The sequence below is a fragment of the Elgaria multicarinata genome, chromosome 2 (assembly GCF_023053635.1).
Source record: "Elgaria multicarinata webbii isolate HBS135686 ecotype San Diego chromosome 2, rElgMul1.1.pri, whole genome shotgun sequence".
Lineage (NCBI taxonomy): Eukaryota > Metazoa > Chordata > Lepidosauria > Squamata > Anguidae > Elgaria > Elgaria multicarinata.
This window is the reverse complement of record NC_086172.1, coordinates 16,565,084-16,584,253: the sequence shown is the minus strand read 5'-3', so window position 1 is coordinate 16,584,253 and position 19,170 is coordinate 16,565,084. Positions and strand designations below refer to the sequence as shown.

Here is a 19,170-nt window from a genome sequence, read left to right as displayed (position 1 = left end):
TCAGAGATCAAAGAAGAATCCTAGTAACGAAATCATTGGTGAAACTAGCCAAGAGAGTAATAAAACAGGTTACCATGATTTTTAATAGTTATTAAAAGCTATAACTAACTTTTACTGGGATCTTTGATCTGGCAGAAGGTATCAATGAATCAACTACTCCTAAGGAAATGTCCAGCAGTACAGCCATAACCACTGTTATTTAACCTGAAGTAGCCATGAAGAAGGCTCCTTCAGGTTAAATGTGGATGATGTGATCTGGAAGGGTGAAATGGCTGGAGTGAGAGTTTTGGGGAGATTTACAAGAAGACCCCCTAAAAGACCCCAGACATATTTGAAAGACCCCCAGAGGTATATTCCAGACCCCTCAGCCATGGACATGAAGACCTTGAAGTTTGATTCTACGCTACTTGATTTTATACCATTAACAAAGACTCTAGCTAAGACTTGCAGTCTTTGAAGAAAAGGGTAAAAAAAAAAACCCATAGTGGACTTTACAAGCGGCTTCTCAGAGCACGGTCAGGGTCACAGTGTGCTGGGAGTGTGTGTGAGCAAGCGGAATGAGAGAACTGAGCATGAGCAGACGTCCACTGGGAGGAAAAAACTTGATTTATTATTTTATTTATTTATTACATTTATATACCGCCCCATAGCCGAAGCTCTCTGGGCGGTTTACAAAAGTTTTGACATCTCATGGTGTGCATCTGGCTAAGAGAATGTTCTCACTCAAAGTTGGGCATGGAAAGTCATCATACTGTGCAAACATGACACTTGGGAGGTGTTTGGGCAGATATGACCAAATATGTCCGAAAAGGAACTTGAGTTCAAAGAAGATGTGCTAGACAGAAATACGCCAATCAAGGTAAGACGCCCATATGGTAGCCATGTTTTCTAGACCCCTTGAGTATAACATGTGAAATATTGGGGAGGGGGAAACACCTAACCTCTAATTTGTGAATGGGTGGTCTAATCACTTATTCATGCCAATTGTGATTGGCAGATGGTGATCTCATCGCTCATTGGGAACCCCACCTTTGGCCAGGACAGGTAGCAAAGGCTGCAAGGCAGATCATCTCTTCAACTTCACCTCTGACGGACCCAAGGATTTGGGTAACTATGAATCTCTATATGCTTTTAGACTTTGGGACTTCAAGTATTTCCCTAAAAGTTGGGACTTAGAGGATTTTTTGGAAAATTGGGACTTCGAGTATTCCTAGACTTTAGGATTTGGAGTTATTGCTGAGCCTGAGACTTGGAGTTATTTCTGAAGCTGGAACTTAGAATTATTTCAAGTCTTGGATTTCCTCTTTCACTCTAACTTCTGCTTTTATTGTACCCCGCCTCGATCCAGAGGGAGAGGCAGGTAACAAATAAATATATTATTATTCACTTGCCTAGAGGAACTTAGTAATACTTCAACATAGCTTTTAGATTCAAATCGTGTTATTAACGGAGAATGAAGTAGGTGGAAGTTGTGATACTGCCTTTGTTTTCTATACATATTTTTGTTTCCTATACATAGTTCATCAAAAGTTTGCCATTGGTTGATGATTGCAGGACTTTTATAAGATATTTCTTTACTCTGTAATTTCCTTAGAACTGACAAGAAATTTCACTAGCAATGCTTTAAACTTTGAAAGTGGTGTCACATCTTGTTAGGATGTGGAACTTGTCAGAGATAAAAATCCCACTTTCGTTGTAAGGCAACTTTGTTTTATTGAGTGTAATACAGCTGTGTGGAGAGTCCTTCAGACAAAAGACTTCCCAGCTCACATTCTGAAAAGCAGGCATAGTTATACATACTAGCATCTTAACCAATTAACAGTCAGGAAAAAATCTCTACGGAAAACAAAGACAGCTCAAAGACAACTTCTATATTAAACCTTATTGGTAGATGGCCCATAATTCTTCTGATTATGTCAGTTTGGCTTGGATTATCAGTTTGGCTTGGATGGTCAGTTCTTCTATCAACTCAACAGCTGGCCTATTTTTCTTCCACTATCAAGGGACCTTGACAATAAGACATTCCAACAGGCATTCTCTGCTGACATGGCAGCATTAGCAAATAAATCGCATACAGGCTTATGCCATCCAATGCCATCATGCAGTTCCCTTGCAAGAACCAAAGTACATACAGAGGCCTACTAAGGCTTGTGGCTTTGTCTTTGCAACCTTTACATTGCAAGTTGTGGCCCTCAGTATAAAGGGAAATAAATAACTTTTTTTTTAACCTAAGCACACCTTCACCCTGAGTGTTCAGTCCTTTTTCAAACAGCTGAAATACATATCAGTACAGCAACATATGTGTATCATTACATCACACTATGGCTTGTGTGAAACCTAATGCTGCTGCATTAACCAAGTGGATGATCAAACAGTCATCTGCTTCCTTTATAGACACAGAATGGTTATTGCATTTTAAGCTTCATAATCAATTAATTGATTATGACAGCTTGTCTGTCCTCACTATCTTCAGTCACAGTTCCAGTAATCTCTTGCTTTGTCACAGAAGTAGTACTTGGCTGACTGCTGCAATAACTTTGTTTCTTTCTCCCTAAAAATGTTTATTGACAATATATTAACAATAAAGTTGGTTTAAAGTGAACACTAAATAACAAAACTAGAGGACTACTAAAGATAAAATATGAGCCAATTAGGAAGATCAGACAAATAAGTCTGATAGTAAAGATGCTTCTTTTTGTTGTGAAACCCACATTAAGCAGCAAGTAATCAAACACTTGCATCCAACAGATTGCAAACAGGAGGATCTTGGTGAACAGTTTCTTCTTGAAAAATGTGCTCACATATCCTGAAGTACTGATGATATTTTGCAACTGTAGAATGTGTAATACTGCCTAATGTAAATGCAGAAGTAATGTTCTTGGCTGTTTTGAATACAGTGCAACGAAAGGAATTAATGAAAATATGTTTCTACTTACATTCAGCCTGAAACATTCATAGTATCTTTTTTGTTAAAACCTAAAGAATTGCTATATTCTTTATTATTTGAGCTACATAATCCACAGTGCAATCCTATGCCTATTTACTCTAAGGCAAATCCCACTGTACTCAACCGGGCTTACCTCCGAAGTAGGAGTGTTTAGGATTGTAGCCCTGATTAATTTTTTAAAAAATGACACATTCCTGTTGTATACAGTATTTTTGTGTCTTAAGTACAGACATCAGAACCAAGAGAAAATCTGCTGTTATTTCCAGAAGTCATGTCTACAAGTCTGGTAACCTTCTTTCTCTCAGTGGTGTTAGAACTATGCCCAATAGCTCTGTTCAGGTAAAAATCCTATGATCAAATTCTCAGAGCAGCCTCCAACAATGTCATTGTGCTAATGCAAATTACACTGCCCTAGCATACGGGACCTCTAGAGCAATGCCTGAGAGCGAGCTTCGGCTATGGGCGGTATATAAATGTAATAAATAAATAAATGCCAAAAGTGTTAGCTTGTGCAATGTATTTTCCCAGATTGTGCTATAGCTTCCTTGTGTTAGCACAATGTAATTTGCATTAACAGAATGACTGCCCCAGATTATGTTTTGCAGTTCCCCAGGGGGAAGATACACACCAAGACAGCATAAAGGTCACCATTTTAAACAAGATGGCGTCCTCCTGGATTCCATACAGCAAATAGGGATTTCTGCCAGTTTTCTGTTATTTCACATGTGGTTAACTAAAAGACTGTTGACTTTGTTACAAGTGTAACATATTTCAAACAATCTATGACGTTTAGTAGCCTAGTGTCTTATATTTTGGACCAACTGAAGTTTCCAGAATGTCTTCAAAGGGAGGCCTACGTACATATAACACATTGGCAGCGTTTGGACGTCACTTTAATCCACGAACGACAGTAGCTTATGTTAGAAGTAGTCGACAATGCCTCACCACATAACTAAACTAATAAGCTACTGTGCATAGTGTATTAGGCTACTGGTCCTGCTGTAGTCCACCTGAGCAGTGGCACTGTTTGTTCCCATTGGTTATATCACAGCAGGGGCTACAAGGAGCAAAATCCCAGGAGCACCAAAAGGGGGTGGAGCCAGAAAGCCTTGGGCGTTTGCAGTATTGGCACCAAACTTCAAGCACGTCCCGTCCCCCCGCCCCCTCCCCTACTCGGGAGGCACCTGATGGACCATCAAAACCCTTCACAAAAACTCACAAACGAGCAGAATCCCGAGTGCAGCTGTAAAACCTTGGAGGTTTGCAGGATCGAGACCAAACTTCATACAAAGCTTTGTTGCTTCACTAAAGCGCTATTGTTGATTCGCTAAAGTGTAATTGCACATTTCTCCCCACAGACATTGCTGAAAGAGATGGTTTAATGTGTTCCCAATCCCATAATTGCGCAAAATCACAACTGTAAGATTGGGAACACGATAAACCATCTCTGCCAGCAATGCCTAAGGGGAGAAATGCTCAATTGTGCTACAGTGCTTTAGTGAATCAGCGAAAGAGCCCTACAGCTCTGCATGAAGTTTGATCCTGATCCTACAAACCTTTTACAACTGCACCAAATTTTCACCCATTTGTGAGTACTTGTGCAGAGTTCTGATGGTACAATGGGTGCCTCCTGAGAAGAACAGAGTGATGGCAGAACAGCTCTTGCTGCATGACTATGTGGGCAAGCAAAATAACCCACAGTGAATTAAATAACCCCTATTATTATTATTAGTAGTAGTAGTAGTAGTAGTATCCCGCCTTTTGCCCAATACTGGGCCTAAAGGCGGTCTTACAAAGTTTAAAACATACATTTTAAAACAAAGGAAAAGAAATGTTAAAAAAAAACCAGTTTAAAATACACAACAAAATTATAAGTCATTAACATATAAGGAGGACCAAATTACTCTCCAAAGGCCTGCTGGAACAAACAGGTTTTTGCCTGCTTCCGAAAGCCCATCAAGGAGGGAGCCAGTCTAGCTTCCCCGGGAAGAGAGTTCCAAAGCACTGGAGCAGCCACCGAGAAGGCCCTCTCCCATGTTCCCACCAAGCGCACCTGTGAAGATGGTGGGACTGAAAGGGCTTCTCCGGAAGATCTTAAAGCATGGGCAGGTTCATAAGGGAGAATACAGTCTTTCAAATAACCTGGACCCATGCCATATAGGGCTTTATAGGTCATAACTATGGCAGACCATGGGTTACTGTGGCCAAATAAACCACTTGGATTAAAAAAAATTCCCAACACATAACCCACGATGGGTTTAATAAATCTTCATGGCTTGTTTAACACATCGCAGTTTACCATGTCATCCAAACACATTGTATTAATAAATTCCAGATGTTTGAAGGCCATGGATGAGATGACAGTGGCCAGGCTACCTCTGTCTAAGAAGGGTCATGCTGGTACACCAACCTAAGCTGCTAACATAGATGCTACCAAAATGCCCAAGGTAAGGGCCAAACCTAAAAATACTCCCAAAGTGGGAAACGGATCCTTGAGGGGGAGCGCACCCCAGTCTAGGAATTTTGTGCTTCTCCTAGTATAATTTATCCTATTACTAAGAGCTTATCCATCTGGCCTGAAATGGGTGCAGACAATGTCATCCAAGCACATTTGGAGTCGCCTGGCCACTTCACACTCAAGTACGTTGCCAAGCAGTTTCCAAGTTTCAGCTAGTCACTATTTTGAAGGTCCAGGGGGATTTATTGAAAAGCAGCTGCATGATCCCCTGCTTCAAAACATCCAGGGCCACTTCCTCAATAAGACATTATTCAGGCCCCTCTCATGCAAGTATTTTGATAAAACATCCACAGTAATTAAGAAATGTTACTTCATTAAATCCCAGCCTTTAACGAGGCATCGCTTAAGGCAAAATCATAGCAGCAGACTCAATCAGACAGCAAACTTATAATATTTATTTTTATGTTAGTGTAATTATCTAACTGTTTCATACAAGTTTAACTGTATAGATACAAACCTACCTAATATTTAGACATTTCAGAAGCTCTGTAAAAGTGAAAGTCATCTCATCCAAGTCAATTGCTGCTGTAAAAATGCAGATCCCCCACAATTCTTTAGTAATATGGCCAACCTAGAAGAAACAAAGAGTAGTTTCCATGTACAAGATTATAAATCAGAAGCAGAGCAGAACATCCCTTCTATTTTGTTACCTCAAATGTTGTAATGTTTCAGGTTAAACAAAATTTTATGCAGTCTTCCCTTCTACTGAGGCCAAATTCCATTGTGTGCTGCACTAAAACTAACAGTCCTTAAGTAATGCGTCAATTCTACACAGAAATTTTGCAAACGGAGGGTTAAATCTATTGTTATGCTAGTAGAATCCATTTGTGTGTTAAATCTAGGGATATGCTAGTAGAATCCATTCTCTCCTACCCACTACAGCCCTCCAAGCAGCCTGCAAATCTGCTTTTCACAGTTTTCTAGGCCTCCACAGCAGATTTTGAGGAAATCACCATTACCGCTAATACCAGACTTGAAACATGCCTATAATTTTAGTCATGAAACAGGGTCACCACAGGTTGTGGTTTCTGCATAGTTCAGGAACTCCCCAACTATACTAGCTAAAAATAATAATTTCATTTATAAGCTGTTACCACAGCCCAACAAGGACCTATGATCAGTATCGTCCGGGAGCTACAGGGCAACTGCAGGCATCTGAGAAGTGGAATTTTAAGGGTGCCATATGGAGAAGGGCAGGGGATATAAAAAGGAGGGGTTAGCTTGAGCCCCTAAAAGTTTATGCTATCCTGGTTACATTTAGTGAGCTTGAAACACTTACTGTACTAGGAGTTTTCAGGAGCGAAGTCTTCCCCCGCCCCCCAGGAGATGAGAGGGTTGGTTTCTGAAGAATGAAAAGTAGTAATTTTTCTTCTCTCCAGAAGAGTCACTCCCTGGGAGACCCAAGCAATACTCACTTGTACTAGACTGCCTAGAGCCATACTCTTGTTAGGGGAAAGAGGTATACAGCTACATACATTTGTGTTGCAAGTCTTCTTGTGCATATTTAATACAATTCTATATATAGTGCCAGGTATCAAATAAAAATCAAAAAACATTTTTTTGGAGTTAAACATGAAACACTGCCAACAGATGCTAATAAATTCTTGTTTTATAGAAACTCTGTAAGAAAACAAGTTTCTCATAGGAACTGAACACTTTATTTGAAGATCAAAGAAGAGGTTCCTCCAGTCCAGGTTGACTAACTACAGAGATCTTTTTACTTGCCTGAAAGTCTCATTTGCCTGACCTATCTTACTACGTAGCCCGGTCTCCCCGCTGTCAGCACCTGGCAACACGCCTGAGCCCACATGGGGCTCTCACGGTGAGCCAGCGCTGCACCCTGCCCTGTGGCACAGCTGTGCTTCCTATGAAGCGGGGGGGGAGCCCCCCACGGCAGTGCCCCATCCAGGGATGGCACATGCATGTTCCGGGGAGCAGGCGGTGCGCCGCGATCGGTTCCCCACATGTTTCCAGGGATGTGCACGTGCCATCCCTGGATGCGGTGCCACCATCGGCAACTCTCCAACTTGCTTCATGGGATGTGCACATGCCATCCCTCAGTGGAATGGCAGGAAATTTGTGGATATGGGGGCTGGGGGGCAGAAGGATGGCTCCTGCAGCTTGATGATTAAAAGTCAAGGTGCGGGAGCAATCTGTCCAGCCCCCGCCCCAATATTATTATTATTATTTACAATATTTATATACCTCTCAATTATCTAACACAGACACCAGAGCAGTGAAGATAGGTATAAACAGTAAAAGAAATTAGATTAAAAAAGCAAACTAAAATTGTTCAATTTTAAAAACAAAGAAAGCAGAAAAACAGAGGCTAAGTTGAGGAAGGCTTCTCAAAACAGAGTTGTTTTCAGGCATGCCAGAAGCAGCCTAGTGTTGGCGCCTGCCTGACCTCCAGGGGCAGAGGGTTCCGCAGAGAAGGGGCCACTACACTAAAGGCTCTTCTCCTGATGGATTCCAATTCGGCCACAGCTCCACGTGAAACCATCAAGAGCATGTCCTCCGGCGACCTCAGTGATTGGGCTGGCTGGTAAGGCGCTCTCTCAGGTATCCTGGTCCCATGTTGTTTAGGGCTTTGTACACTAGTACCAGAACCTTAAATCTGGCCTGTTAGCCAATAGGCAGCCAGTGCAATTCCCTGAGCAAAGGAGTTATATGCTGAAAAAAGGCAGCTCCTGACAACAGCTGAGCTGCTGTGTTCTGCACTAGCTCCAGCTTCCAGAGCAGTCTTAAGGGCAGCCCCACATAGAGCACATTACAGTAATCCAGTATTGAGGTTACTAATGCTCGTACCAATAATAATAATAACAACAACAACAACAACGTAAAAATTATCTAAGGAAGCACTGTACATGAGATAAAATAGGTCAGTTTACAAAAATGGAATAAATACAACAATTCAAATAAAAGACCTTAACTGGAATTAAAAGAATATAATAAAACATATCCAGTGGAATTTTAGGATGCTTTTTGGATGTTTTTTATGAAGTTTTAACAATGTAGACTATGTTTTTAATCAGTATTTTATACTTACTGTTGTTCCCCGCCTCAATCAAAATGGAGAGGCAGGTAAGATATAATTATTATTATTATCCCATATAAAATGTGTCGTGGCCACCACAAAAACCATCAGCATGCGCAAACCTTTCTTAAACACTTCCAAACTCTTGGTCAACTGCAGTGGCAGGGGGAGTGAATTCCACAGCTGAGGGACAAGGTCCTGGAATGCACAATACTGGGACACCGCAATCCGTGAAGTAGAATGGGTCAGGAGGGCCTGACCCATGGATCTGGCGGCCCAGCCCGGAACATACCAGGACAAAAGGAAGGAAAGGCAAGCTGGGTGGTGCAACCGAAGCGCCTTAAAGGCCAGGAGTAAGTTCTTAAATTGGGCCCTGGCCTTCAATGGAAGCCAATGAAAGGCCCTACGATGGAAGGAGGTAAGGGGAAATTGGGGAAGGTCCGGAACAGTCCTAAGAGCACTGTTCTGGACTAGGATCCAAGGGCGCAGAAAGGAAAGAGGAAGTCCCGCTAGGAGACTATTATAATAATCCAGGCGTGAGACAACCAAGGCTTGAATCAAGAGGTCCACAGTCACCTGAGACAGGAACCTGCGAACCCGATGGATGTTCAAAAAATGGAAATTGCAGGCCCTATGTTCTCAATGCAGCGAGCTAAACTATCTCTGTCCAGAAGAGTCTGTAGCTGCAGGAGCCATCACCTACAGGAGAGGAGGCCTATTGCCCATGGAGGAGAGAGTGCCTGCTGCTGCCAGTCTGCTTTCTTGCTGCTGCTACTGCTGCCGCTGTCACCACCATCACTCTTCCCTGTGGACTTCTGCCTGACTACCACTCCCTGCAGGACAGGACCCCAGGTACTGAGCCAGCTGCTGTGGACAACTTCTACCATCCCTCCTCTCTTCCTGGGAGGGATATATAAGCTGGCTGGCTGAGGAGGCCTAGGAGAGCTGTGGTGGCCATAGGCATATCTTGGCATAAGGGACATATTGGTACTGGAGTTGAACTGTTCATTAAAAAAAATATTGTGCTCGGTGCAGAAATAACATTCAATCTGGGTGAACTTTGAAATAGCTGACTGTTGGGCAAGTTGCTCTTAAAGAACAGATAGGAAAGAGCTAGCTTAACCACAGAAACTACAGGAACCTGTGGTCAACTAAATTTCCTACTGAGTCAACAAAGTCCTTTGCACATGCTTAGCTGTTTCATGTCTACGTGACCAGAACTTGCTAATTAAACAGCTAGCACACCCAGCAAAGGTCAGAGGTGTGTTCCCTCCATTGCAACATACAAAATTCCTTTCTATCAAATAAAGGTGTGTTGGACCATAGAAAGCGTCTCCGTTGTGATTTGGGCCATGACAGACTTGGTGCATTGGCCGGGAAAGGAGTGAGGACCCCAGATTTGTGCCGTTGACCCAGGAAGTGAGTAAAAGCCGGCTACTTGGGGTGGGACCCTTGCTTTGCTAAAATCCCCACATGCTCCTCGGTGTGTTTGCTGTTCCTCACCTCCTTCCCAAGAAACAAGATACATTCTTGATAGAAAGGAAAAGGGGATGGGACAGACTCACAGCGTCAAGCCAGGAAGACAGCGAACCTCCAGGAAAGTATAGTCCCATGGTAAGACTGGTCAAGGCTAGAAAATGGGAACTATCCAAGGTATGGGAACTGGGCAAAGCAAAATGAAGCAAAGTCCAACAGGAGGGCAAGACCACAGGATGCCAGACCAGGGGGTTGGATCCCCAAAGTGCTGTGGTGCTCTCCCTGTAAGATATTGGTCTGGTGACCAGGCCAAGGGAATAAAAGTCAAAGGAGTAAAGGAAACTCACAGGTTACAGTTTCCAATTGAAGAGTCTTTCAATAGGGACAATATTGTGCACCTTTGAGAAACCCAAGAGTAGTGAAATGCATTTGTTTTTGAATTGACATTAACAAAATGCATTAATGAGGGGGGATTAAGTCTTTGCAAAATGAATGTAAGAGAATGGGGAACAATTGGGGAAAATAAAAATAAGAAAGTGGGAAAGATGCTTCCTCCACAAACAAATTAGAAGAAAAATTATGAGACTAAATGAAATGAGAGAGAGACAGTGCACTATTTTTGGTGTCGGATTGGAACAAGTTTTCGAGTGGCATTTGTTTGGGTTTGCTGGCAAAACATTCAGAAGCAGTTTAGAGCAAGAAAATGCATTTGAGGAACTAATGCAAAAGGGATGTGTGGACTGTGTCCCTCAACCCTTGTTTGAATTAATAAATATGAGAGAATGGATGTAATAAGCAATGTTGTGGTGAGAGAATGACAGGGAATCTTGTAAGTGTGCAAATAAAAGTTCAGATTCCATTTGTGTGTTATACATATATGTCTCTTAAGGTACAAATGCAGGCAAATTGTTGAGAATGCAAAGGATTTGAAGTCCAGCTGATGTTTTATGTTTGAATTTAAAGTCTTTGTACGTGTTGATGGAACTTGTGTCTTTGTTGAAGGTGTAAGAAAGTGAAAAGATTCAGGGGTTTAGAAGGTGAAAGGAGGTTGAACGATATGTGTGAAAAAGAAGGTTAAAGAGGAAAGTACTGTGCGTGTGCGTGTGTCTCCAACAAGGCATGCACTCACCGCGACCACAAGACAGGAGCCGAGAAAGAAAGAGGGAGGGAGATTTCTCCTCCCAGAGAAAGAAGGAATTGGGGCTGTTTGTATTGTTATGTTTCACTGGCACTGTATTGTAAAAAAGAGTAGAGTTTTGATGTAGCTTTTCTCCTCTGAAGCCTGTTCAAATTCCAAACTCATTAAATCCAGACTTGTTCAGCCTGATCAACCGGGAAATTTGAATTAAATGGAAAACGCTTTTTACAGTTAACAAAAGGGTTAGAGAAGTTGCAGCTGAACAGGCTGGCGAAATAGGGAAGCCGCTGTGCCAGGAAGGCTGAATTCACATGCTCAAGCCTTTCAGCCGGCGCAACCAGAAGCACAAAAGTATTTTTCATTGTGGGCAAACTAGGCACTAAAAGCCAGTGTGAGTGTGGACAAGGAAGAAGCAGGATCGAAGGTATTCTGTTGAGAGGAAATTGGAAAGAGAATGATTCTGTGTGGGCTTGGATTGGGGCTGATCTTGATTGGTCATTAAGTGAAGCAGAGAGTTTAGTGTGTCTGTGATTCTGTCTTGTTACCATGGGTTCACATGTCTCCTTGGAGGTGGCTGGGTGCCTAATTGAAATTTTGGTGGACATGGGAACAGCCTATTCTACAATAACCTCCCTAGAGCACTCTACATCTATAAAGTAATACCCATTTTATTTATTATTTTATCAAAACATACAAAACCCTCACACATATCATGAGGTTGATACTCATGGCAGAGAGAAAGCCAAAGCAAATAGACATTTTCAATAAACACCTAAAACACACCAGCTAGATGCTGCATTCTCAACTAACTGCAACTTTCAAATCAGTTTTAGGGGCAGCCCTACATTTAGCACATTATAGTAATCCAATATCACAATTATTTATTTATTACATTTCTAGACCGCCCAATAGCCGGAGCTCTCTGGGCGGTTCACAAAAATTAAAACCATTCAAAGTATAAAACAACAGTATAAAACCATAATATAAAATACAATATAAAAGCTCAACCAGATAAAAACAGTGGCCAGGCTATACCACATACCACAGTCCATCTAAAGCTATTATTTTAGGTTATTATTTGGGACAGGGATTATCTACTAGTGCCAAGCCCATAGCCAGTTATTTATATTCAATAATATTTGAACTTGATCAATCAGGTGATTACTGTCATATTCAGAGACTATTTCCAGGATTTTGTCCCCACTGCCCTTAGGATATAAAAAGGGGGGAAGGACATAGCAATAGGAGGCTCTGAGTAAATTCTGTTCAGAGCAATGCATGCAGGAGCAGAATCTGTGGAATAACTTTATTCAACAATGATAATGGCAAGTCATAAGACTGTAATTGTATCTTAATAAATGAATCTGAATGGGCATTTGTCCAGCATTTCATCCAACTTCTTAAAATTCCACAACTTGGATTTTACTACCAGGATTGGCCAGCAAAAACAATAAGCCTTTATTGAAATTACCAATACAGTAACAGAAAACCAGTCATTAAATTGCCCGGTAACAAATGAATATCTGAACAGTATTTACAAAATGAAAGAGACCATCTGGCTACCACATGCAGATACAGGCTCAGTCTACACCCTTCCAGGGATTTCTACATTTACGCTGTGTGCAAATAAGTTTTGTTTGGTGCTACTGTTTCAGTCGATTCCTAACAGTTTATTATGATGAATGCCTGCTAACATGAATGACTATCACATTTTTTAAAAGCAAACTATATACTCACTTCAAATCCATCTGTAGACACTTTTCCACAAGTCTTCCAAGCAGTTACTCTCACACTGTCCGTTACTCGTAAAGCATCACATAGGGCAATGAAGTCTGTTTCAGCAAATGTAAGCCTAACAAAGAGAAATATATTCATCAGACTGAAATATGTCATTTTTTCAGGTATACTAAGTCACTTTAGAAGATTATAAAGTTTATTCAAGAGCATATAATATAGCAAACCACTTTAGCACATAGTGTATTCGCTTTTGACCTACATTACAGTATTCCTATTGAATACTGAAATACACACTTATTACACGAAATACACACTTTACACTGCCGCTTTACTACAGATGTCATAATGTTGTACAAAAAAAACTGACACATATCATGGCGACATTCTGTCCTCCTTCCAGGGTGTTGCAGACCAAATCCCTGCAGTACAGCTTCTCTGAAATAAGAACTCAAGATTTTCTCTTTTTTTTAAATCAAATTTAAAAAACAAACATAGCATAATTTTCAGCTAATACAACTACCCTACTCATACAAAAAATGAAGTAGTTTCAGTTCCATCCAGCCCACTTTTAGCTAATTTGCTCATCAGAATGTCATGGGGCACTTTGTCAAAAGCTTTGCCAAAGTCAAGATGTATTATGTCCACAGCATTTCCAAAGTCTACAAGGGAGGTTACCCGATCAAAAAATGAGATCAAATTAGTCTGACAGGATTTGTTCTTGACAAATCCATGCTGGCTTCTAGCAATCACTGCATTATTTTCAAAGTGCTTAAAGATTGACTTCTTCATAATCTGCTCCAAAATTTTCCCAGGGATGGATGTCAGACTGACTGGTCTGTAGTTCCCTTTTTGCCCTTGTCAAAGATAGCATGCAGCACCTCATGAAATTCCCTCCATCACAACAGTTAAAGCTACCAGAGCTATACTAATACTAATAATATAGTAATATATTTATTTCTTACCCACGTCTCCCTCTGGATCAAGACGGGGAACAACATAGAATACAAAAATATTATAAAATACATAAAACTAATTAAAACATATAAAACTAATACATTACTAAAACAACAGCCAGACATTATTATTATTATTATTTATTTATATAGCACCATCAATGTACATGGTGCTGTACAGAGTAAAACATTAAATAGCAAGACCCTGCCGCATAGGCTTACATTCTAATAAAATCATAATAAAACATTAAGGAGGGGAAGAGAATGCAAACAGGCACAGGGTAGGGTAAACAGGCACTGGGTAGGGTAAAACTAACAGTAGAAAGTCAGAACAAAATCAAGTTTTAAAAGCTTTAGGAAAAAGAAAAGTTTTTAGCTGCGGTTGAACTTGTAGTTCTCAAATGTTCTGGAAGAGCGTTCCAGGCATAAGGGGCAGCAGAAGAAAATGGACGAAGCAGAGCAAGGGAAGTAGAGACCCTTGGGCAGGTGAGAAACATGGCAGCAGAGGAGCGAAGAGCACGAGCGGGGCAATAGTGTGAGATGAGAGAGGAGAGATAGGAAGGAGCTAGACAGTGAAAAGCTTTGTAGGTCAACAGGAGAAGTTTATATTGGATTCTGAAGTGAATTGGAAGCCAATGAAGAGATTTCATCAGTGGAGTAACATGGTCAGAGCGGCGAGCCAAGAAGATGATCTTAGCAGCAGAGTGGTGAACAGAAACCAACGGACTGATGTGAGAAGAAGGAAGGCCAGTGAGAAGAAGGTTGCAGTAGTCCAACCAAGAAATAACCAATGCATGAACAATAGTCTTTGTAGAAGAGACAGACAAAAATGATCGAATTCTGGCAATATTATACAGGAAAAAACGACAGGATTTAGCTACTGCCTCAATATGAGGAATAAAGGAGAGCGAGGAATCAAATATAAAGCCAAGACTACGAGCTTCCTTGACTGGAGTAAGTGTAACATCATTGACAGTAAGAGAGAATGAGAGATGAGGAGAAGGTTTAGGAGGAAAAACAAGCAATTCAGTCTTTGCCATATTAAGTTTCAAACGACGATGAAGCAACCAAGCTGAGATATCTGAAAGACAAGCCGAGATACGATCGTGAACATCAGGAGAAAGATCCGGAGAAGAAAGATATAATTGTGTATCATCGGCATACAGATGATATTGGAGGCCATGCGATTGAATAAGGTTACCCAAGGGCAACATGTATAAAGAAAACAACAGCGGACCAAGCACCGAGCCTTGCGGAACCCCTACAGAAAGGGGAAAAGAAGAAGACGAGCTGCCATTAGCCAACACACTGAAAGAGCGACCCACTAGATAGGAGGCAAACCAGTTATAGACAGAGCCACAAAATCCAAGGTCATGAAGGGAATCTAAAAGAAGATCATGATCAACCGTGTCAAAGGCTGCAGTTAGATCAAGGAGAATAAGAACGGAATAATGGCCTTTAGACTTGGCAGTAAGAAGATCATTGGAAATCTTAGTAAGGGCTGTTTCAGTGGAATGCAAAGGACGGAATCCAGATTGAAAAGGATCCAGAGCAGAGTTACTAGAAAGAAAATCAAGACAATGAGAGTAGACCACACGCTCCAGGATCTTTGAAACAAACGGCAACAAAGAGACAGGTCGGTAGTTAAGACAGAGATAGCCTATCAAGAGTAGGTTTCTTGAGAATAGGAGAGACTGTAGCACGTTTAAACATCATACTAGAGTGACCAGATGCAAAAGAGGGTTGCAGCCCCTAAAAAAGCAAATGCTATTTTTGGATGCATTAATAGCTTCCAAAATATACAGGGTACTGGTTCCCTTTTATTCAGCATTGGTTAGGCCTCAACTTGAATACTGGGGACCACACTTCAAGAAGGATGCAGACAAGCTGGAGGGGGTTTCAGAGGAGGGCAATGAGGATGATCAGGGGTCTGGAAACAAAGCCCTGAGGAGAGACTGAAAGAACTGCGCATGTTTAGCCTGAAGAGAAGACGGAGGGGAGACATGATAGTACTCTTCAACTACTTGAAAAGGTTGTCACACAGCGGAGGGCCAGGAACTCTTCTTGATCCTCCCAGAGTGCAAGATGTAGAATAATGAGCTCAAGTTACAAGAATCCAAATTCCAGCTGGACATCAGGAAAAATGACTGGACTGTTAGAGCAGTAGGACAATGGAACTAATTAGCTAGGGAGGTAGTGGAATCTCCCACCCGAATGTCATTCAAGATGTGGACAGCCATCTGTCAGGTATGCTTTAATGTGGATTGCTGCATTGAGCTGGAGGTTGGACCTGGAGGTCTTACAGGCCCTTTCCCAGTCTACTTTTCCATATGTCAAACAGAATAAAACACCTAAAGGAGCAGACTTCTCCACAGAAGCACTGTGAGAACAATACCAGGCTCTAAAGGCAATTTAGTACTGGGGACATACTATTGTCTCTCAGACCAGAAAATTCAGGATGATCTTGAGAAAGAAAATGAAATCAGCGATACCTCCAAATGAGAATGGGCCTGTTCAGATGATACAGTAAGCCATGGTTAGGCCTCTAACCCTTTTGCAGCAAATGGTTAGTGAGCAGGTTTAAATTGTGGATATGTAGCCACCATGTTTAGGAATGGTTCACAAGACACACTAAGCCATAATGTAGCTTAAAATGCTTAACCACCATGGCTTAGCATGTCATCTAAACAGGGTGAAAGTATTGGAACTATGACTTCAACTATCCCCAAACTGATTGAATAAATGCATGTTCCAGTTATGACAAAAGGGTTATATTTTTCGATTCCCTGAATGACTGTAGTCAGGGATCACAGAGCTGACCAAAGGCGAGGCAAACCTGGATTTAATCCTAAATGGTACTGTCGGGACCTAGTGTGAAATGTGAGTGTTGTCTAACTCATTAGAAACAGTGATCACACTGCTATCAGTTTTAATAGGTGGGAAATTGGCAAGGAAGACCAACACAGTCACTAAAAAGCCCACTGATCTGATCCTGAACAACTCTTAAGTTTTTAACCCGATATTGTTTCTGGAGTTTTATTTATTTATTTGTTACATTTATATACCGCTCCATAGCCGAAGCTCTCTGGGCAGTTTACAAAAGTTAAAAACAGTAAACTTTAAAAGTCTACAAAATTTAAAAACAGCAATATAAAAACAGTATCCATTTAAAAACAACAGTTCTGGTGGTCCGTTAAAAACAAACTTAGCGTTGTTAAATGGTGTTAAATGCCTGGGAGAAGAGAAAAGTCTTGACCTGGCGCCTAAAAGATAACAGTGTTGGTGTCAGGCGAGCCTCATCGGGGAGATCATTCCATAGTTGGGGGGCCACCACCGAAAAGGCCCTCTCCCTTGTTGCCATCCTCCGAGGGAGTAGGCACTCGGAAGAGGACCTTAGATGTTGAGCGCAGTGTATGGGTAGGTTCATGTCGGGAGAGCCGTTCCATCAGGTATTGTGGTCCCAAGGCATGTAGAGCTTTATAGGTTAAAACCAGCAGCTTGAATTGGGCTCGGAAAGGGATGATATATAAAGAAGTTCCAAGAAGGTCCATTAGGAACAATTGGAGCTATCCGAAGATCTTTCTGGTGTGTGTCGGGGGGGGGGGGGAGGGTGTAATACATTAAATCAGCTTTTCCCAACCAGGTGCCTCCAGACAATTTGAGCTCAAACAACAAAAAGCACTGGACCAGTTCTGATAGAGGGCAGTGTGTAACTGGCATGGTTCAAATCATACCATGTAGTTCATAACTCCAGCTGCTTAACTGCAGTTGTCATTTGGGGTCATCACACATTAACATGCATTGCACAAAAATGACTTTTGATTGGAGAATATTGTTTATCTTGATGGGGACAATCCAACACTTATTTTGGGGTGCAGGAGCTTTGCTTTGAACTATCACACAAATAAGGAAGTGGGAACTGATAACCAACCTTATTGTGTGGTCACCTCTGTATGTGTTAGATGGAGCTACTATTTAGCTTTAGTAGCACACATTATTTATGGAAAATGAAGCAGACATCAGTTTGCCTGGAATAACTCAGGGGCATATATGTCCTAATCAACCATCTCTTGTTGCCCTCCTACATATAGGGTAGAAGAACCATTATTTTTGAGATTCTGGAGGCGGGCGAGGTTTACTGAGTGAGTTTAGTTTCGAATGTTTGCTCAAATAAGTATGTGGAAACTAGTAACCAACTTCAGCATTGTAGTGACCAGTAGGGAACTAAAATGGGATCACTCACAGAAAAGCAAGGGCTTCTGCATATTTGGCAGACTCCCAATTTACGTAAAAAAACATTAGAGGGGTGGGCAAAAATCCTCCCAAAGGAAGATACTAGAAACAGGTGAGTGTCCTGAAATTGTAATTGGGTGAGAGACTAGTATCCAGATTCAGGGTTAACCCATAGTAGTAGTATATCTATTTGTATCCCGCCTTTTGCCCAACACTAGCACCCCTTAACACCTGTTCCCTTCTCCCAAGGGTTACCAAGGAAGAAAGAGGGCGGAACCACACAGGTTCCCAACTTGCTCTTTTAATAGGGTTGCTGTGCTGCACAGGGGAAAAAAACAAAGTGTGGAAACTACTGATTAGCTTAACAATCCTTGAGAGGGAGGGAAAAATGAGACTCGTGTAAGCTTTACAGAGCATTCACCGCAGCTGATTTCGAGGCATCTGCTGCAGGTGAACCTTATATCCATAGTGCCGTATTATATTTTCCTGGTGCTAAGACCTACTTACTTAAGGTGACCGTATGAAAAGGAGGACAGGGGTCCTGTATCTTTAACAGTTGTATTGAAAAGGGAATTTCAGAAGGAGTCATTTGTATATATGGAGAACCTGCTGAAATTCCCTCTTCATCACCACAGTTAAAGCTGCAGAAGCTGTACTAGAGTGACCAGATTTAAAAGAGGGAATTTGAAGTGATTTGTTCCTTGTGGCCAGAAATTAAAACTAATATGGACCACTCTTGGTATGCACTGTATAAATCAAGGAAATCCTGAACCCCTGTGTAGGCCAAGCTCTTGCCAGGTTCAGTGGTGGCAACGCCAACAAAAACCCAACACCTGGCTATTTGCCACTGAATTTCAGCACCAAAACGCTACAGAATAGGGTGACCCTATGAAAAGGAGGACAGGGCTCCTGTATCTTTAACAGTTGCATAGAAAAGGGAATTTCAGCAGGTGTCTTTTGTATGCACACAGCACCTGGTGAAATTCCCTCTTCATCACGACATTTAAAGCTGCAGGAGCTATACTAGAGTGGCCAGATTTAAAAGAGGGCAGCTTTAACTGGTGTGATGAAGAGGGAATTTCACCAGGTTCCTCATATAAACAAATGACACCTGCTGAACTTCCCTTTTCT

At 41.6% G+C, this 19,170-nt stretch overlaps 1 protein-coding gene across 2 annotated transcripts in view; it reads right to left on the bottom strand.

Moving 5' to 3' along the window:
• Positions 1 to 13,007, bottom strand: part of RB1 (RB transcriptional corepressor 1) — a 71,413-nt gene extending 58,406 nt beyond the window's left edge. For both annotated transcript variants that reach the window (XM_063116083.1, XM_063116082.1), the window contains exons 1-2: positions 12,854 to 13,007; positions 5,927 to 6,036 (exon numbers count right to left, since the gene is read on the bottom strand). In XM_063116083.1, coding sequence (XP_062972153.1) covers positions 5,927 to 6,036; positions 12,854 to 12,991 — 248 coding nt within the window. In that variant the 5' untranslated portion in view covers positions 12,992 to 13,007. The remainder of the gene's footprint in view (positions 1 to 5,926; positions 6,037 to 12,853) is intronic.
• Positions 13,008 to 19,170: the final 6,163 nt, after the last annotated feature.